At 47.7% G+C, this 19,276-nt stretch overlaps 1 protein-coding gene across 5 annotated transcripts in view; it reads right to left on the bottom strand.

Moving 5' to 3' along the window:
• CenG1A (Centaurin gamma 1A) overlaps positions 1-19,276 on the bottom strand; it is a 339,755-nt gene that overhangs the window by 91,646 nt on the left and 228,833 nt on the right. For all 5 annotated transcript variants that reach the window (XM_037423691.2, XM_037423690.2, XM_037423692.2 and 2 more), the window contains exon 2: positions 8,542-8,600. In XM_037423691.2, the coding sequence (XP_037279588.1) occupies positions 8,542-8,600 (59 nt within the window). The remainder of the gene's footprint in view (positions 1-8,541; positions 8,601-19,276) is intronic.

Raw genomic sequence — 19,276 nt, 5'->3', positions numbered from 1 at the left:
GCCTCCAAATCCGAGATTGGACACAATGCGCTGCCAGATCAAGTATGAGGAGCAAGGTAGAAGCGGAAGTGCTTGAGTTGCCCAGAATACCTTGCGTGTAGAATTCCATCCCACTCATTCCACGGTCGCACTCTTCGTATGCGGTTGTGAGTACATACATGGGATGTGCTTCTGGATATTGAATGCTCATCCTGTTCTCTCTCTCTTTCTCTCTCCCTGTGTGTGTGTGTGTGTGTGTGTGTGTGTGTGTGTGTGTGTGTGTGTGTGTGTGTGTGTGTGTGTGTGTGTGTGTGTGTGTGAGTGAGTGAGTGAGTGAGTGAGTGAGTGAGTGAGTGAGAGTGTGTGTGTGTGAGTGAGAGTGTGTGTGTGTGAGTGAGAGTGTGTGTGTGTGAGTGAGAGTGTGTGTGTGTGAGTGAGAGTATGTGTGTGAAGGAGAGTGTGTGTGTGAAGGAGAGTGTGTGTGTGAAGGAGAGTGTGTGTGTGTGAGTCAGAGAGAGAGAGAGAGAGAGAGATCGGTTTTAAAAGTTGGTTGTTCTCATAGAGTCGCAGACTGCATAAGATAATACTCACTAATACTCACATCAGATTTAAAATATGGAATGAACACGTTGAAAAGAAGGGCAATGAAACAGCTTGGTTGCTCGCGAATGAGAATTTTGAATGCCACACTACACATCAAACTTCTCGCATACAAAACTTTTATTAGACCAGAATTAGGATATAAAGCTGCAATGTCGGATCCCTTTATTGAATCTAATATTTAAAAAAGAGCTAGATCTGGTCAAAAAAAATCTATTCCATTTGTGTTTAATTGTTATAGTTGGTACACAACACTTTCACTTCTAATTAAAGCAGAGCTAAAAAACTACACGAGAGAAGGAGAAACAAACTTTTTTTACCTCATTTTCCACAACAAAACTAGAATTGACAAAACAGTGCACATTAGAAAAACAAATGTGCTGTGCGCTCATATCATTCAATCAAAGTTGTAGACTACCGCACAGATGCATTTAGATGTTCCTTTTTCCCAGAACTACCCGTGAGTGTAATTGCCTATATCACAGGATATTGTATAATGTCCAACAGTCGATTTTATCTGTTTACAGTACTGTAAATATCTGATTAAAATACTTCGGGTGCGCCACGCAATTCCTGCGACCAGAAGGAGCAAAAACATTGCTTCGGATGTCCGGAGCAAAAATTGCTCCGAATAGGGACGACGCTAGAGGACACGCCTTTTACTCAACTTCGGAGTAATATTTTTTACAGTGTTCGCCACCGGCTGAGACCAACGGGACACACAAGGAAAACAGCCGACTCGGCCAAGATGACAGGCACCGATTGCTTTGTCTGTAAATAGCAGCGCACCACGCGTTTCCCATGCAAGAGCACGAGCGCGCTTTTTTGAGCCGCCTTCCATGAGCACAGCCGAGCGTGAAGCATAGCGGCGGGAAGGAGTCGCATTAGCATAGCAGCCTGCAGCACGTGCCCGACAGCCGCTTCGTCGTCCTGCAGCGCAGCCCTTGGCCTTGGTCACTCGCCGGAGTACAAAGCGAAGCAAGCGCCGCACTGCTCCCCGCGGAGAGCACAATCGATGCATGCCGAGAAGATGCACAGACTGCACGGTAGCTTGTGCTACGGAGCACAATCCGAGAATATTTAAATGGCAGCGTCTCAGCAGCCAGTCCCACACAAACAGAAGTCATTACCTTTTGTGTACAGCATTAATGGCCATAACTTATCGTCTGTCACGCAATATAAATACCTCGGTTTAGTGATCACGTCGGACCTTAGGTGGAGTAACCATGTAGCTCACATTAAAAATAAGGCCATGAAGAAACTTGGATACCTGAGAAGAACCTTGGCTAAATCTACGAGCAATATAAAATTGTTGGCCTACAAGACATTCATAAGACCATTACTAGAATACGCTACTCCTGTCTGGGGCCCTTACACCCAATCAAACGTAAGCGAAATCGAAAACATACAGCGGAAAGCAGTCAGATTTATCTTTAATTCTTACCGTCGTCATACATCCGTCAGTGCTCTTTTACAGGACGCGAACCTCGAAACTCTAGAGGTACGACGCTATCGAGACAGGCTCAAGATGTTATACCTGATTTATCGACAACATGTCAAAATAGATAGGGAATTGTATATTAAACCGTGTAGTAGGCGCCCAACCCGTTCATCTCATTCGTTCAAACTAATCGAATACTCGTGCCGAACCAACATGTTCAAAAAATCGTTCTTCCCTCGTACAATCCATGAATGGAACGCATTGCCTGAAAATGTATTACAGAGCCCAACCATGTCGTCGTTTATGCACGCTCTCGCTCATCTATGACCGAGATGTTTCCTGTGGCGTCTGTCGCTTTCCAGATGGCGTGCGACATTGAAACAAAATCATTACACCTTTCTTATCGTTGTCGAGCAGACTACTGCGTGAACATGCGCTCTTTTGCACATTCTTCTCTTTTTTTTCCCCTTGTAGTTATTTTATTTGTCCTAAACTGAAACATTTTTTCACCCTGTGGTCCATGTATTTTCTTACCAGTATTTTCAACTGTATTATCGTGTGTGTTTTACTGGAACCTGTTGTTTCTTGTTTCACATACTGAAAAGATTGTTCAACACTGTTTTTAGTTTTATTCCACAGATTTGTTTGGAACCGTTCTCACAGATTGTTCATCATTTTCTTTTGTGTACAATCCACTCCTGCCTATGGCTTGTAAAGCAAGTTGGCAGTATTAAAATAAATAAATAATAAATAAAAGCGGCTCCTGCGCCGCTTGGAAGTGACGTCACTTTTAAAAAAATAACGCTATTGAAATGTGTAAATCATGTTGCATAATACGTTAAACCTACAAAAATGTTACTAAATAAGTCAGTTGACATTTATTGGTTAAACAAACACATATCGCAAGCGTACTAAATGTAGGGGACGTCATGGGGCGCTACAGTTGCGAAAGGCATGAGGCGAAAGGTAACAGTCAACGATGGCAAAGATGGTAGCTGCGATGCGTGGTGGTGATAACATATTTATTGAAAACTGGGAAATTCGTAACGTGAGACCAGGCCGCTCCCGCGGAGGACCGGAGACCCTGTCTCCTCGCTGCTATAATGGGCTTGCTCCATGAATGCCCGCAGTTCATCCTGGACGGTGGAGCAGCGCGGCCGTCCGCCGCGCCGCAGCTTCATACGGCAGTGCGCTATCAAGTTTCTCAGTATGAAGTACCAAATATTGCTGTTGGACGGACTGAATTTTCCAGCTTGCAATGTCAAAACGTGGTGTTGTCGAGGTGAAAGTGACCTAGCTGCCGAGTACCTCATTTTGCTTGCCGTAAAGGCCAAGGTCGACGGTGAAATAAATGTTTTTGCACAGTTCGAGTGTGAATGTCCGGCGCAAGTGAAACCCCAGTGCGGCTGCAAAGTCTTTTTACGAAGCTTCTGATCTCTGAAGGTCAAAACTCCTGCACTGCAGGCATTTTCACTAAGGGCGAACACGTACGGCGGTTCACACCATTTGGTAGGTAAATGATGCCGTGCTGTCACAGACCATACGCGTCATTTAGCAAGGCACACAAACTACTCAGTAACGTATGATGTTGCGCTAGTTGGTGTATAGCTGTGTAAAACATCGTTGGCGCAACCTTGAAAGAAGACGAAAGAAGAGACACGGAAAAGCGCGCACTCGCAACTGAGTTTTATTAGAGCGAAGCTGTTGCTCTGAAACCCTCGCGCATGCGTACAACTACACGAAAAGCCTTAACACTTATCATCACAACCTATCAGATAAGAAAGCAAACTCATTATCAAATATAGACAAAAACGGGACGCTGATGTATTGTTCACGAAACCGCTTAATGTACATCGCCTCTGCCAATTCGCGCAGAGGGACCGCAAAACGAGAGGCGATGAACGAATTAGCCACTCTGTGTACATACGGAGTGACAAGAGGGCACTTCTGTGTTTTTTTTTGTTTGTGCCTGAATCGCTGGTGGTGTCATGTCGAAATTTTCTCGATAAAGCTTCACATACTGACGTGAACACTAAGGAAGGAAAACCCGCAGACACAAGCCTGAATATTTGCACCTTGAAACTTTCCTCAAGAACATGACGCCACCAGCGATTCAGGCACAAAGGAAAAAAAAACATTGAATAAGCGCCCTGTTGTCATTCCCTGTATACACAGTGTGGTCCATTCGTTGAAGAACGTGGCCTCTCGTTTTGAAGGTTATGTGTTCTCGGCACCTCGGAGGCTTTCGCGTATTTGTGCTCGTTCGTGTGGTGCACGAAGTGCTGATTGTGTAAAGAAGCATGAAAGAAAGGTTTTGAACTGTTTGGTATGTGTTGTCTACTTGATCCTGCTCAGTTATGGCAAGGTGCCCAACGGCCACTCGAGCCGATGTATAAATGATCGCCTAAGAGAGCATGTGCTGTCACTGAGAAGCGGCATGCATTCGCATTGGCCGTATCATTGTAAGAAGTGCTCGTGTGAACCGCTACTGAACAGCACGAGAATCTTGCGAAGAAGCAAAGACAAAGTGGCACGGGAATTGGAAGAGGCGATGTACATTAAGCGATTTCGCGAACAATGCATCAGCGTCCCATTCTTGTCTATATTTGATAATGAGTTTTTTTTTTTATCTGATAGGTCGTAATGATAGTTGTTTGGCCTTTCCGTGTGGCTGTACGCACTCGAGAAGATGAGCTTCGGTTCAATAAAAGTCAGTTGCGAATGTGCGCTTTTCCGAGTCTCTTCTTTCGTCTTCTTTCAAGTTTGCGCCAACGATGTTTTACACAGCAGGCTAACTGCTCGCCACTGTTTTGTAGGTATAAGTGGGCTAACGCAGTCGGCCGTTGCCCTTGGGCATCGTTTAGAAAGTTCCGATCGCCTAGAGCACGTCAATATTTTGAAGCGGCCTGCCCATTACCTCGTGAGGTGGTGACGGTACGCTGAGCGACATAAAAAGGTTTTTTTTTTTTCTGTAGCATATGCTACGGTGCAGTGCAGGTTTGTCATCAGAACTTTGATAAACTGTGTAGATCAACATTCTTGACGCGTATAACGGAGAAGACGACACAACCAGCTGCATTTGAGTTTAGCGTGTCCTCTTGCATCTCTCCGATGAGGACGATTAATTCGCAAAACAGTTTGTTATAGCCAATTCTGCAAGGGTCATCAAGGGCGTGTAGACGGCACCACCAGCAGCGCAGCAGCAGCAGCAAGTCAGGCTGACGGGACGCCAATGAGGAGGTAACAAATGTTAAAACAATCCTTGAGCGAAGAAAAAAAAAGCAAAAAAAATTGCCCGCAGCTTCCCTCGGGGAAACACTGAGGAGGATGCGGACCATATAATTGGTTAACGGGGTGTTAAAGTGCGACTTACTTGGGTCGATGGCTAAATTGGTTAACGTGGTTGTGAAATGGGGTGTTAAATTGCGACTTACTTGGGTCGATGGATTGGTTAACGTGGTTGTAGGAGGGGGTGTTAAATGAGTGAACACGTACACACGTATGCGAAAGGGCGGCGCTGGTCGAAGGGACGTCGATCGTTGTGTTTGTGGATTCGTTGGAATTCATTTCACCGCGACCTTGGACGTCGACGCGCCGTACAAACCAACCGACGAGCGGCAACTGAGCGAGCGAGCGCCGACCTTGAGTATATATACAGCACGACGGCGCATGCACTGTCAGCTGTTGAATGTTCTCGAAGCGCGACGCCACATGCGCGTCCACTGGAGAATCAGGAGAATTGTAGATGTCGAACGCGGTGTGTAGAGGAGGAAGGGTGCACAGATGGTGGAGGAGTGAAGCGCGCGCGGTGTGTAGAGGAGGAAGGGATGCACAGATGGTGGAAGAGTGGGCGACGGCGCGACGGCGCATGCGCGCGCGTCAGCTGTCGAATGTTCGAGAAGCGGTGCGGACGGCGCACTACAAGGCGCGAGTATAAGATGCTCCGCATCTAAAATTAAGCTTGCAATGAGGCTCGAAGCAACGACCTCACCCGCCCTCCATGTGCCGCGCTAGCCAACAACGTCATAGCTGCTGATCGGTTCGGAAGGTTTAACAAGTCGGTTTTGAATTGTTGTCACGCTGGGCGCAACTTTAAGATTCTTTATTTTTACGTGTGGGCATAACTTCAACGGCGTCTATCATTACGTCTAGACGTAACGCTATATAGACACTCCGACTATTCAAACGAAGTGCCTAACCGGAACAGCGATTGACGTCACTTCCGTGCGGCGCAGCAGCCGTTTCTGTGTGAAAGTAGCTCGTGCGCCGCTCTGCCAATTCAAATTTGGTTCCCCATGTGCGTCCATTCTGTCAGCAGCGGAATTGAAAAATAAATAAATAAAATAGATTCAGATAGAAACGCGAGCACTGGCTTATTCGGATATTCCACGGTGCTTGCGCTGCGAGCAGAAAGAAGGCCACAGACATATCGCATCCATTCTTCTCGCCATATTCGATGTTGTTACGGCGTCAAATGTCTCACATTCCCAAAAGTTTATAAGTGACGCAGTTATATATTCTGTACCATGACGTCACGACATGGTATGAGCAGCGCCACCAGGTGGTAGTATGGGCACGCGCATGTTTTCGCGACGTACCCTCGTCCGCATGTACCTTCTTCCATCGTCTGTTTCGTCTGCGCGCGCTGCAGGTGTGCCGACTGACGCGGTAGGGGGGCATAACGTTGGGATTGCACAAGGAGGTTTAAAAAAAAATTGCTGGAGTGAAAGCTCCCGCAATGCTTTGCCTGCAGTAGTGAAGCCAGCTTCTGCCCTCCAAAGATCTCAGAAACATGCTTTTTTCTGGTGGTGCCTACTTATACATCAAGTGGCTGATTTATTAGCCCAAAGGCTACGTTATTTATATATCAAAAGATGGTTGTTTCCAAAGAAATATTCTGTAGAGACTAGTATCGGTTGTTTCATCATGGGAGCGGCCCGCCATGTGCTAGGGCACACGCCTTCAGACTTTCAAAATAAAGTTTTTCCAAACTAAACCACACTAGTATCGGTTATTTATTATCCAATAACATTTCCCTAGAATTCAACGCTTCCTAAAAAAAAACTAGGAACACAAGGTCGTACTTCGAGCACTATGACCCGAAAAGGTCACCACGTTAAACTCGTTGGGCGTGCGAAGAAAACGCCCCTTCTCAATCGCCGAACACCAACAGCTCATCATGTCCCTAGTAAGATGGCTGCCGCAGCCGCCATCTTGCGGTTGGCACGGCTTCACTCGTGGGCAAGAATTTCCACTCCAGCATTTTTTTTTTAAAACCTCCTTGGGATGACACCACACTTGAGGCACAGGTTCTTCGTCGACAATCCGAAGTCGGTCAGCAACTGCATGCTGCGCGTGTATGCGCGTCCGGAGTGAAGTGCAGCGAACAGAGTAAACTCCGCTTGGTTGGCGTCCAGCCTCGGCCGCGGCGCACGAAGTCGACCCACGCTTGTCTCAGCGCTGGATCGGACAAGGACCAATGGAACGTGCACCTTTAGTCCCCCGTTTCACAGGCGCGAGACTTCACAAGGCAAAATATTGGCACCATGACGACAAATCCGAAGTCAAACGAGTCCACTGCCCTCTGATAGGCGTATATCTTGTATTCGCGTGCACGTACACTATTCTATATTACGCTAGCTCGCTTCACAGGCGCGCTGGATGACAGTGACCGCACGGCGCGACATTGAGGATCGAGAAGGCGACGCGCAAGCTGCCTTTTTTTTTTTCTTTTGGTGCCTGACGTCATCACCACTTGCCAGACTGCATAAATTGATTCGGTGCCTGATAACGATGAATTATGGCTGAGCTTTTTTTTTAATCTGTCGGATGCATTCAACGACCCACTCGTAATGTGCTTCATATTGTGCGACGCCTGGTTACACAATTTGCATTTTGTGATGGTTTTCATTTCACTCTTTTACCACGCCATACACTGCGTATGTTAACGCGGTTCCTCCTCGACATAACGCTTGTACATATAGAGTTTTTGTGGACAGGAGTTTCGAGCACAAATATGGCTGACAAAACTAGGCAAATGAAACTGCTCCCTGCCAACATATGTAGTTGCTGTGTTCGCAAATAAATATGATGAAGGAAAAAATGAATGAATAAGAGAGGCTGTAATCGGCGTGGCCATCACAAGAGACGCAGCCCATATAGTTTTGATTTGTGGGGTTTAACGTCCCAAAACCACCATTTGATTATGAGAGACGCCGTAGTGGAGGGCTCCGGAAATTTCGACCACCTGGGGTTCTTTAACGTGCACCCAAATCTGAGTACACGGGCTTACAACATTTCCGCCTCCATCGGAAATGCAGCCGCCGCAGCCGGGAATCGAACCCGCGACCTGCGGGTCAGCAGCCGAGTACCTTAGCCACTAGACCACCGTGGCGGGGAGCCCATATAGTTTTGACAAATAGTGTAGAAGCGAAAGTTGAGTTGCAGTGAGAACACCGTTTATTCCCATCGGTAAAGAAAAAGAAAGAAAGAACACAAAGCATATAGTTACAGCCACTTACCAAGCGAATGTCGGGCACAGATCGACTGAGCGTCCATTCCTGGCTGTTGACGAATGAATCTGTGAAAAGAATGAACAGTACATTATAAGCCACTGAACGCTGAACATATGCTTCTACATAAAGGCAAAGTTAACACTGACGCAAGCTCAGACGCTACTCTCATAGATTTGTATGCGTTGCTCAGAGACGCAGGCCCGGTATTTTTTAGCGATGCATTTTCTGGTGCATCGGCGTGCTTTATATGCTTGAGTAGCGGTCAGAACCACGAAGCCAGCCGCGAGTGGAGGACGATGAGACTGAAATAAGGCTTAACGTATCGCTACAAAACGTATACACATGTGGTAAGACGCCAGACCAAGCTGTTTCTATTGTACACGCTTTGAGCACTCTGCGAACAGTGTTAACCGTTGGCTATCAACAGACACACTTTAAGAAGTAAAGAAGGAAAAGGGGTATCGAGGTTGCTCCCTTAGGGGAGTAAGTAACTTGCCACACCCATTGCACCATTTCGGGAGTAACTGCTGCAGGAGTAACCACGCTCTCGCGGTTACTGCTCAAAGGAGAAACAGTTACCAAAAGAAAAATCAGGTTTTAATTGGCGCAACCAGCCTTTCGAAGTGCATGCTGGCGTTTCGTTAGATGTACGATTGAAGTGCAAGCGTCACATTCAGAAATAAATTTCAGAAAATTTGCGGCAAACACACGGGATTCAAACTCGCGACCACTCATTCCGCATGCGCGTAATCTAACCACTACACCACGCTCCACACCTTCTATAAGAAGACAGCCTTGTGTTGGCACGGATGGGTCGTTTGCACACGGTGCGAACTTGCCTGCAGTTGCTCCGAAAAACAGGCGATTTACTTTACAAGGCGGAAAGTGCCCCGCCGTGCCGTGTGCAGTCTTTTGCGCGCATTCCGTCTATAGGAGGAGCGAAAAGCCCTTTTGGGAGGTAACTGTGCAGTTCCTCCACAACACTTTTTAGCGTGCAGCACATTGGGGAGAGTCCATAAGAAGAGCGAAAAGAACTTTACAAAAATATAAGACAGCCTGAACGTAGGCGCAGCTGCTAAACAGCTCTGCGCACTACTTCTCCCTCGCACATCAGTTAAAATGCCAGGCGGAGGAAATAAAGTATTACATTTACCGCATAAAATAATAAGTTTTAATAAAGCCATTTGCTCGTTATAGTCGGATAATTCCTTAGATATCTCATTCATGTGGTTACACTGACATGATCTTCACGAAAGTTGTGGGTCCTCAGTTCATTCGGCCGTTAATATGGCCCGCAACGAGGCTATCCTCAGGAAATGGGCTCAGTGGAAGTTCATCCAATCTCTCTATAAATTCAAGAAGCGGTTTCAACAAGTTTTCACAAACGTTCCATCTATAGCAGTTTGTAGGGAACGTCTGCAAACATTTACTAATACCAGTGAGAAATAATGTCACTTACATGGAGCTTTAGTAAAGTGTAACAGTCCTTTGATTGTAAAGAAGAGATGCTTTTCGTTTCATTGGAATTAAGTACCTATTAAAGGGATATTCAACAAAATTTTTGCCACCAAGACTTTGGGCCAAATTGAAAGGTTCGGTGATGAAATCGATAGAGACCACGTTCATTTCAGGTAGGATCTACAGGAAATAATAGGTTTTTTCAGCGGCCGCTCCGTGCACTATAGAGGTGTCAACGTTGTATGCGCCCGAAACAAGCCGTCGGCCGCGTTTCTCGACCCGCTCGGCTTTCCCGTCGGTAGCGAACAAGGCTTCCAGCCGGAGTGAAGACATGACGGTGAGATTTTCCGTGCGATGCGGCGTTTCGAGACGCATGGGAGCAGGCTCCATTCCCATGCGTCGCGTCGGAAGACTTTGTATCCTCGTGATGAAGCTCAAAACAAACAACTTAGCACATCCTTGTTAGGAAACCAGAGTTCAGTCAGTAAACCCGGTCTGTTTAGGGAACACACACACACACACACACACACACACACACATATATATATATATATATATATATATATATATATATATATATATATATATATATATATATATATATATATTATATAAATGATATTCACTGATACTTGTAACCGAGGCCATACAATAACCTTCCTGCATGATGACTGCTTGCATAAGCATCGTGTTACATTTTTCTGTGCACCGTGTGAGCGTGTTAAAAATTAAATTCCGGGATCAACGTGCTTAACACCACGACATAATAAAGAGACATGGCGTATATAGTGGGGCGTCCCGATTTACGCTCGCCCATGTGTGTGTTTGCGTAAAACAAAGTAAATACCTATATCTTCTACAAGGACTCATATCGCAAGTTTAATACAGCCACATTCACACACAGCGATAGAAAAGCGTTTGTGCATGCTACACTGCCTTCGATGCACAAGCTAGTTAGCCCGGTTTTAAGCTATGCTCACAATGTGCAGCATTACAGAATATGCGCCGCGCATTATCACGCGAATGAACAACGAATGCAACCATCAGTTTTGTCACTCGCTGAAATGTCGACGTGACTAGGCTAGATGAGTAATTGTGTGCAGTGCGTTACAACGTGTTTGCCAGGTGGTTGTGCTTCGTGAGACAAACGTGGATATTCGCTGAACAGGACAGCGTTGCCTGCTCGCTCGCAGAGGCGCACGAAGATGAGTGGCTTTCGAAAGCGCCAGTTTTCTGGCGCTCTTCCTTTTTTTTTTTCTTTTCAAGGAAACCAAAGGAAAGCTGGACGAGACACGCTGCTGCTAGTGATACTGGAGCACGCAGGAACCACTGGCGAAAGCGAAAACAAGGCCGACCACCTCACCGCAAACAGTTGCAGCACGTCTAAAGAGTCGTGTACCTCGCGGGAAAGTTTCAAAAAAAAATGGAGGGCGGCACAATTGGGAAGGAAAAGAAATCACACGCTGAACCACGATCATCGCGACGCAGTGTGTAGCAGAAACCGGAGCCACAGAAGCTGCCGCTACGAAGGTGCAGTGAGCGTACGAAGACGTGCAAACAACCACCCGATGTCCAGTCTCTCGTTTTATCTCTCTCGCATCGCACGAAGGCGCAGTATACGCTCGCCATACAACTGCACCAGCCTAGCCTCGCTGTCACAGCAGGAAAAAAAAAACTGAAAAGGAACGGCCCTTCTGCATGCATCAAATCTGATCACTCAAGTCAAGAAAAAAGCGAGATACAAGCGCACATACAAAATAAAGCAAGCTAATAAATTTCGTTTTTTCAGTAGACGGCGCTTAGAGAGTTATTTATAGCTCACTATTCGCACTTATGTGACAACAGACGTATTCACTACATAACCATTTGGAGTGTGTCATTTTTAATAATAGTATCTAGGATTCCCAAAACCACGATATGATTATAAGGGAGACGCTGTAGTGGAGAACTCCGGAAATTTCGACCATCTGGTGTTTTCTAAGGCGTGCACTGACATCGCCCAGCAAACGGGCCTCCACCATTTCGCCTCCATCGAAACGCGACCACCACGGCGGGGATCGACCCCACAACCTTCGGTTCAGCAGCCGAGCACCGTAGCTATACCGTTCCATCGAGACGGACAGTGAGTTAATCCAATTCGAAGATTTGTTGCTCTGTGTGCGCCAGTTCCGAACATATCGCAAAAGAGTCTTTATTGCTGAACGAGTCGTGCAAATGTCAACTAAAAATATTTCGCACCTCAGTCAATCACAGCGGCTCGTAAGTGTATAGCATGTTTAAAAAAGTATTTCGTTATGCTCCGTGAACGGTTGAAAATAATTTTTCACCCTCAACCAACGACGCAGCGGAATAAAGCTATCGCGCTACTATTCGAAAACGTGCGAGCATAAGCGCGTCCACAGACCCGGTGAGAGCTTAACCAATTCACCCAATCAACACGTGCATTCTCATTGGTCTTGCGGCGATAAATGTCGATTCATTTATTACGAGACTAAAACAGTTAAGGGAAGTCACAATACGTAAAATAGATTTATCGCTCATTAAGGAAGAATGCCTTGCTTAGCAGTTCATGTACAGCAGCGCCTTTCCAGCGAGCCCGCTTTTTCAATGTAAACACGGCGTGCACTGGCTCACTATGCGGCCGAAAACGCGCCATTTTGTTCTATAAGAAAAAGAAAAAATGACTTTGATATGCACACTGAGCAATCGGAATGTTTCTCCCATTCACAATTCTCGCGCATATTTGTTTAACGCGTTAACAACGCGAGCGAGAAAAACGAGATCAGCGGCAAGCTAGCGCGCACTAACAAATACTTGCACAGCAACACAGAGATGTAGAATTAGGCCCTACCTCAGCAGCCACTGTCAAGGCAGGTTGTCATTCAATGAAGGCGAAATGCAAGAGTCGTGTGACAGGTTTCCGGTGCGTCCACTATGGCGTCCCTAACAATCATATCCAACTACCGCAACCCACTTCATCGGCAGCAGGAAAATTCAATGTTGATTATCAAATAAGGTCAAAGGCTCATCATTGCCTGTGCCACACATTGTGCGTGTTCTCTGCACTGTTGTATCAACGGAAGTGAAACGTTCCAAGCCCAATTTCAAAAAAAAAAAAAAGAGAGGCAGATGCCATGTGCAGTGGGAATCGCTGATATGCGAAGCACGAATGAGGAAAGATGATATGTCACTTCAAAATCGGCACAAGGTTACGGGACGGATGTACATTATGCCATACATGACTTCTCTGTCATGATTATCGTGTTTGAACATGTCATTCACCTTCGTCGTCTATTCAGGTCACGTGATACCAAATTTGACATATGTGGAGCTAGAGAAACGGCCGCGAGCACGCCATGAGCGTAGCATGTAGTGATGTTCTTACAAAACACGCATGTAATGGTTGTCATGTTTGCACCAGCCATATACCTTCATTATCCATTGACGTCACGTAACACCAAATTTTGCGTAAGTGAAGCTAGCGATACGACCGGGAGCGCACCATGAGCATGGTGTGTAGTCATGACTCATAACATGCGTGTCCCGATTTTCACGTTAGGGTCTGTCATTTATGTTCTTGATGCAGTCATATCATACCGTACCAGTTTTGCAATATTTCATGTGAACGAAACCACAGCAAGAGTAGCAAGACCATAAAATGTAAGCCATGACATTCATTTCATATGTGTCACGATTTTCAAGGTATGACATACCAATTTCGGTATCGATACCATTAACGGCCAGGAGAGCTAAAGGTCGTAGGCAGGCAGGCAGGCAGGTAGACAGACAGACAGACAGACAGACAGACAGACAGACAGACAGACAGACAGACAGACAGACAGACAGACAGACAGACAGACAGATAGATTTACACGGTGAAGACTAATATTATAACAGTATCACTTAACCGGGCGTCGTTTTTCCGTCGGCGTGGAATACACCAAAAATACACGCGCACATCTGGTTCATCAATTCTCCATCATCAGTGGGCCTGTTCGAGACCAGGAGTAAGGGTCCTCCATTAGCGGTGGCGTAATGATGCACCGTCCGAAATGTATACAGGGGTCGCGATCATCCAGGCACCTAGGAAATGAAGAGAATTAACCCCGAAACTGTTCCTATATCAACGTATGATCCTTCCATATAGTACGAAAGCTGGGATTAAAAGAGATAGCTATGCGAAGATGAGAAACGGGGCCCTGCCCGGACAGCGCGGTCTTCGGAGAGAGGACATCGCGGACAGGACAAGAGTGAAATCGGCGAGAGAGGGAAGGAGGCAAGAAAAGTGATTGGCTGCAAACGAACACTGACTGCTAACGCAGCTTAAACAAGCTGTTGTTACGCATTGCCCGAAGTGCATGCATTTCAGAGGTCACGGTGGCTAAGCTCCCTATATATATCGCACCAGCCTTTGTAGCAGAAGCTTCGTCGCTGTGTTCTAACGTTCGACGGTTCCCAACCGTGCCTTCAGTAGAAGACGCCCTCTAGACCCGATGGCGCCGGCTGGGTGACCCACCAGGGCAATGAACAGAACGGGCGCACCCGCGCACCGCGGGAGTTGGCGCCACGGCATATTATGCGAATCCATTAGGCGAGGCAGGCTACCTGCGGAAGAGGGGGGCCAGACCTCGTGTCCAGCCATTCGTTGCCGCGTTTCGATTCGATCGGCATGGCTGTGGCTATAGGGGGCACGGCAGGGCCGCTTCGCATCGTCTCTAAATAACAGCCCAGAAAGACGCGTTTTCGGCCGAGCGTAGGTAGAACAGACGCGAACCCGAGCGCGCCGTCACGGAGGCACAACGAACGTAGGCGGGCTGCGTTTGGCGGGTGAGCTCCAGCGAGGGTCTCCGCGCGTGGAGGCACGCCATCGGGCGGCACGCACATTGCCTTCTTTATACGAGCGTCGGGAGCAAGCACAGCTGGCGTGGCGGCACGCGAGGGTGCATCTTCCGATGGAAGCCGCGAGAACTTATCGGCGCACCGGAAGCCCACCGGCGCAATGGACGGTGCTGGCACAGCGTGCTTACGAAGACGACCGTTGCACGAGCAGACAAATAGTTATACTGTCCCAAATGATACAGCTTTGACGCGTGCTTTGAGGCTATTCATTTCGTACATTATAGTTATATGCCGTTGCCCCGCCGCGGTGGTCTTGTGGTTATGCCACTCGACTGCTAAACCGAAGCTCGCGGGATAGAATGCCGAATGAGGCGGCTGCATTTTGGATGGAGGCGAAAGTGTTTCAGGTGCATGTACTTAGATTCAAGTGCACGTTAAAGAACCCCGAATGGCAGAAATTTTCGAACCTCTCCACTGCGGCGTCTTTCATAGTCATATGGTGGTTTTGGGACGTTAAACCCCCCATATCGTTTACTTAAGGCATCAAACAGCTGTTTTATGTCCAAGAAGACGGGATATAAAACGAGCCCCGATGATGAAACCAGACCAGGAATTTGCTTCGCACGAAGGTGGGCGGGGGTGGGGGAAAGGCAATGCTGAGGGCTTGAAAAAAACAAAAACAGCCTTTTTATTATTTTTGGTAAAACACTCTTCACCATCCAAATTTCGGAAGCCTAGCGCCCTCCGCTGGCTACGGGCCTGGATGAGATAAGCTTGCGACAACACGCAAGTACACACACATGCGTGCACATCCTACAAGTGCGGCAGACGTGGCTTTACGGACGCACTCGCCGACCCAAAAGACGCGAATTGGATCCTTCGCGCAGCGGTCGCATTTCAATAGAAGCGAAATGCCATTAGAGGACCAGGCATACTGCGCGATTTCAGTGCACATAAAAGAAGCCCAAGTGGTCGTAGATGAAAACGTTGTATTTAATTGCAGTTATCCGTTCACTGAGGCCTCTTCCATAGCCTCACACGCTCGGACCCCACAAGGAAACCAACACGGCATACAACTTCGTTCGGCGTGCGTGCTGAATCGGCCACACATAAATATTCGTGAGTACCCATTCAGTCATTGGAGCTGAGCTGAGATAAGAGAGGCTGCGCAAGCAATAGCGAGTGCTGCAAAGGAAAACACGAACGCGGCTTGTTTTGCCATAAACGCTATCGCTTCTTGTCGCTGCGCCGACGAAAAGTCGGGAAGGGTGCCAAGAAAAACGACGTGGTATTGTGGCCAGCGTGCATCAGTGACACGCCCGCTCCCCCACCGAGCAAAAAGGTTTCACCGTGGTGAAAGCAGACACGCAATCCGAGACACGTGTTCGAGGATCTTTACCGATATATTTTTTTTTCAATTCGAAAGACTGCCCTTTGGCATAACAAGCATACATAAAAACTGCACGGGCTCATCACACTTAAATGAACAAGTTACACTCGATATAGTGTACGAACGATATATGTGTACAGACGCGGCTCGCTATACAGGCCTTCAGCGGCATTTCCTATATACGGGGCACAGTGCGGCAAGCCATGACAAAGTGTCATCGCTGCACGCAGTCGGAATATATGCATAAAGTCAATGAGAGTAATTATACTCCTGTCATAAGGCCACCACCGAACTCCATTTATCTCGTTTCGTCGACGAAGATGCGGTTCGTGTCACACAGTCTGCATTTCACCGAGGGAGTCAAATGGTGCTCTGGGGGAATGGAGTCCCGGAACGACCATTTGGGCTCGATGGAGTACTTTCTATCGCAGATAGTGACTAGGAAGAAAACCACGCCAATAAAATCGTCCTGATAAGCACAGTTATACATTTTGACGTTATACCTCTGTCACTTGTAGAGAGAGAGTGAGAATTTATTAGGAAGCAGAGAGGTCGGCCTGAGCTAGTTCGCTCTAGCCTGCTAATCTACACAGGGGATAAGGGAAAGGGGAAGGAAAGAGGGATGAAGGGTGATGATGGGGACAAGAAGAGGTGGTGCGTATTGTAGCGTTACACACAACGTAGTGCAATTTTCAATTGTATTTGCAAGAACATGAGCACCTGTACCCTCTACACCAGCGGCAAGCGTATCTGCATATTGTTTGCTTATCCACGTACGAGGCACACGCCCATGCACAGTGTAGCAGAGATGGGCATCCCCGACACCTCTTCGGCCCCAATGAATACAGACAATTTCACAGCCCAAAATTACAGTAAACAGCACAGCACAAGAAACTGTCGCGCAAGCTTGCTGTCACAGAACGAGCGCTAAAAAAGAGCGCGCCGCCAAATCCTTGCGACAACGGGCGGCAGAAACGCCGCGAGGTAAAAAGAAAAAAAAAAAGAAAGCAAACATCCAGGGCTCCCGGGCGCGCGCTCTCCCCGCAGAAGCACGGCTTCGCAGACGATCCTCCTCACCCCGCATCGGCGGCCCAGCAAGACCGCGATTTTTCTAGAACGAAGGAGGCGGGGTCAGACCGAGTGAATCATCCTCGGGAGAGGGCAGTCGAACCGTCTCGTGCCTCTCCCCAGCCTTTGCTGCGTATCGCGCCGACGAAATGACGAGAAACATCTGGAAAGTCGCGCGCAAGGTATTTAACCGAGCAGCCGAGACGAGAAATCAGGAGGAGACGGAAGGTTAGCGCCGGAGCGCGTAGGAATTCCGCCGTGTAGTCGGCGAAGGTTCTGCCCGTAGTGACAGAACAGGAGGAGACGGAAGTGAGCGCCAGAGTGCGTAGAGATTCCGCCGTGTAGTCGGCGAAGTTTTTGGTCCGTAGGGACGGCTCGAGCTACAGGCAAGAGCGTGGGTTTACCGCTATCGAGCGAAGACGCGGGCAACAGCTGCGTGTGTGAAGCCGACGGATTTCCGGCGAAGAAGTTGAAGTTTGAAGAGTGGCCAATTGAAGACGGGAGGTTTCCTGGGAGAGAACTTCGAGAGCTGCGGAACGACAACAACGCTGGACTTTGAGTGAGTTATTCTCGGAAGAGTATCATTCAGACTTTTGTTCCAAGGACTTTGGACTGAATAGGTTTTATATCTCTTGAGTCTTTAAGTGTCTTGGTTGTTCAATGCATGCGACTGCATTGTAGTGCGTATTGTTGTCTGTGTCCGTTGTTTCAAGTGTGGTTGATTGTACTGTGTAGTACATTGTCTGTTTGGTGACGTATTGTATGTAACTATTGTGGAGTGTGCATACGTGTGTATTGTTTTTGATCTGTCGTTAATGAGAATATAATTTTGTTTGTTTATCAACTCTCGGCTCTGTCTTGTTCTTTGGGCCACAGCCGGCGTCCGCTGGCGCACCAATAAGGACCACTTCTAAATTGTCCACGCTTTCGTGGTGCGGTTCGGGGGGCCGATACTTCGGCTCTTGGAATTAGCCCGGCGATCGCCTCCCTAATAAAGGGGACAGGTGTGACAATTAATCTGGCGTCCGCGACATAGGACCTTTTGGTGCACAGTGTGTCCAAAGTAGTGAGAAAGAGCCTCGAGTTGTTGATAGTGCTATCGGAACGATTTTGTGTGTTGTTCAGTGTTCTCGTTAACGAGTGCAGGGGAGTGTTCCGATAGACTGATTTAGGCAGATACTTTTTGCACGCGGCAAGGTTTTAGTTGCGAGACACAATGGATCTCGAAAAGTTAGTTGCTCTTGGTGAAAAGATGGGTCTTTCTGGCGTCGAACTACGGAAGTGGGTCACCCAGAAGGAAAAAGAAGAAAAAGAGAGAGCCAAAGAAGAAAAAGCAGCCGAGCTGGAAAAAGAGAGGTTGGCGGTCGAAAGAGCCAAAGCGGAAAAAGAAGCTGAGTTGGAGAGAGAAAGGTTGGCAGCTGAGAGAGCCAAGGAAGAAAAAACAGCTGAGTTGGAACGAGAGAGGTTGGCGGTCGAAAGAGCCAAAGCGGAAAAAGAAGCTGAGTTGGAGAGAGAGAAGTTGGCAGCTGAAATGGCGAGAGAAGAAAGAGAAGCAAAGGAGCGACAGCTGAAAGAAGAAAGAGAGCAGCAATTGAAGTTGGAGTTGGAGAGAGAAAAGTTGGCAGCCGAAAGGGCGAGAGAAGAACGAGAAGCGGAGATGGCTGAAAGGGAACGGCAGCGGCAGCACGAGATGGAACTCGAGCGGCTCCGTTTGCAACAGCGAAGCGAAGCTCCCGTCCAAGCTAGAGTTGAAAGCAGCGAACGGGAAGATCACGGCTTCCGCTTGAACCCAAGCAAGTTGCTCGTAGCGTTTGATGAAAGGAAGGACGACCTAGACGCGTACCTCCACAGATTCGAGACGATTGCGAAGAGCCAGAATTGGCCGGAACATCAATGGGCAACTGCTTTGAGTACTTGCTTGAGTGGTGAAGCGCTCAGTGTGTACGGTAGGCTGACGCCGACCGATGCAGCCAACTACGCAAAGGT

The sequence above is a fragment of the Rhipicephalus microplus genome, chromosome 4 (genome assembly GCF_043290135.1).
Source record: "Rhipicephalus microplus isolate Deutch F79 chromosome 4, USDA_Rmic, whole genome shotgun sequence".
NCBI lineage: Eukaryota > Metazoa > Arthropoda > Arachnida > Ixodida > Ixodidae > Rhipicephalus > Rhipicephalus microplus.
Note: the sequence above shows the minus strand (reverse complement) of the source record. Positions and strands in the feature narration are given on the sequence as shown.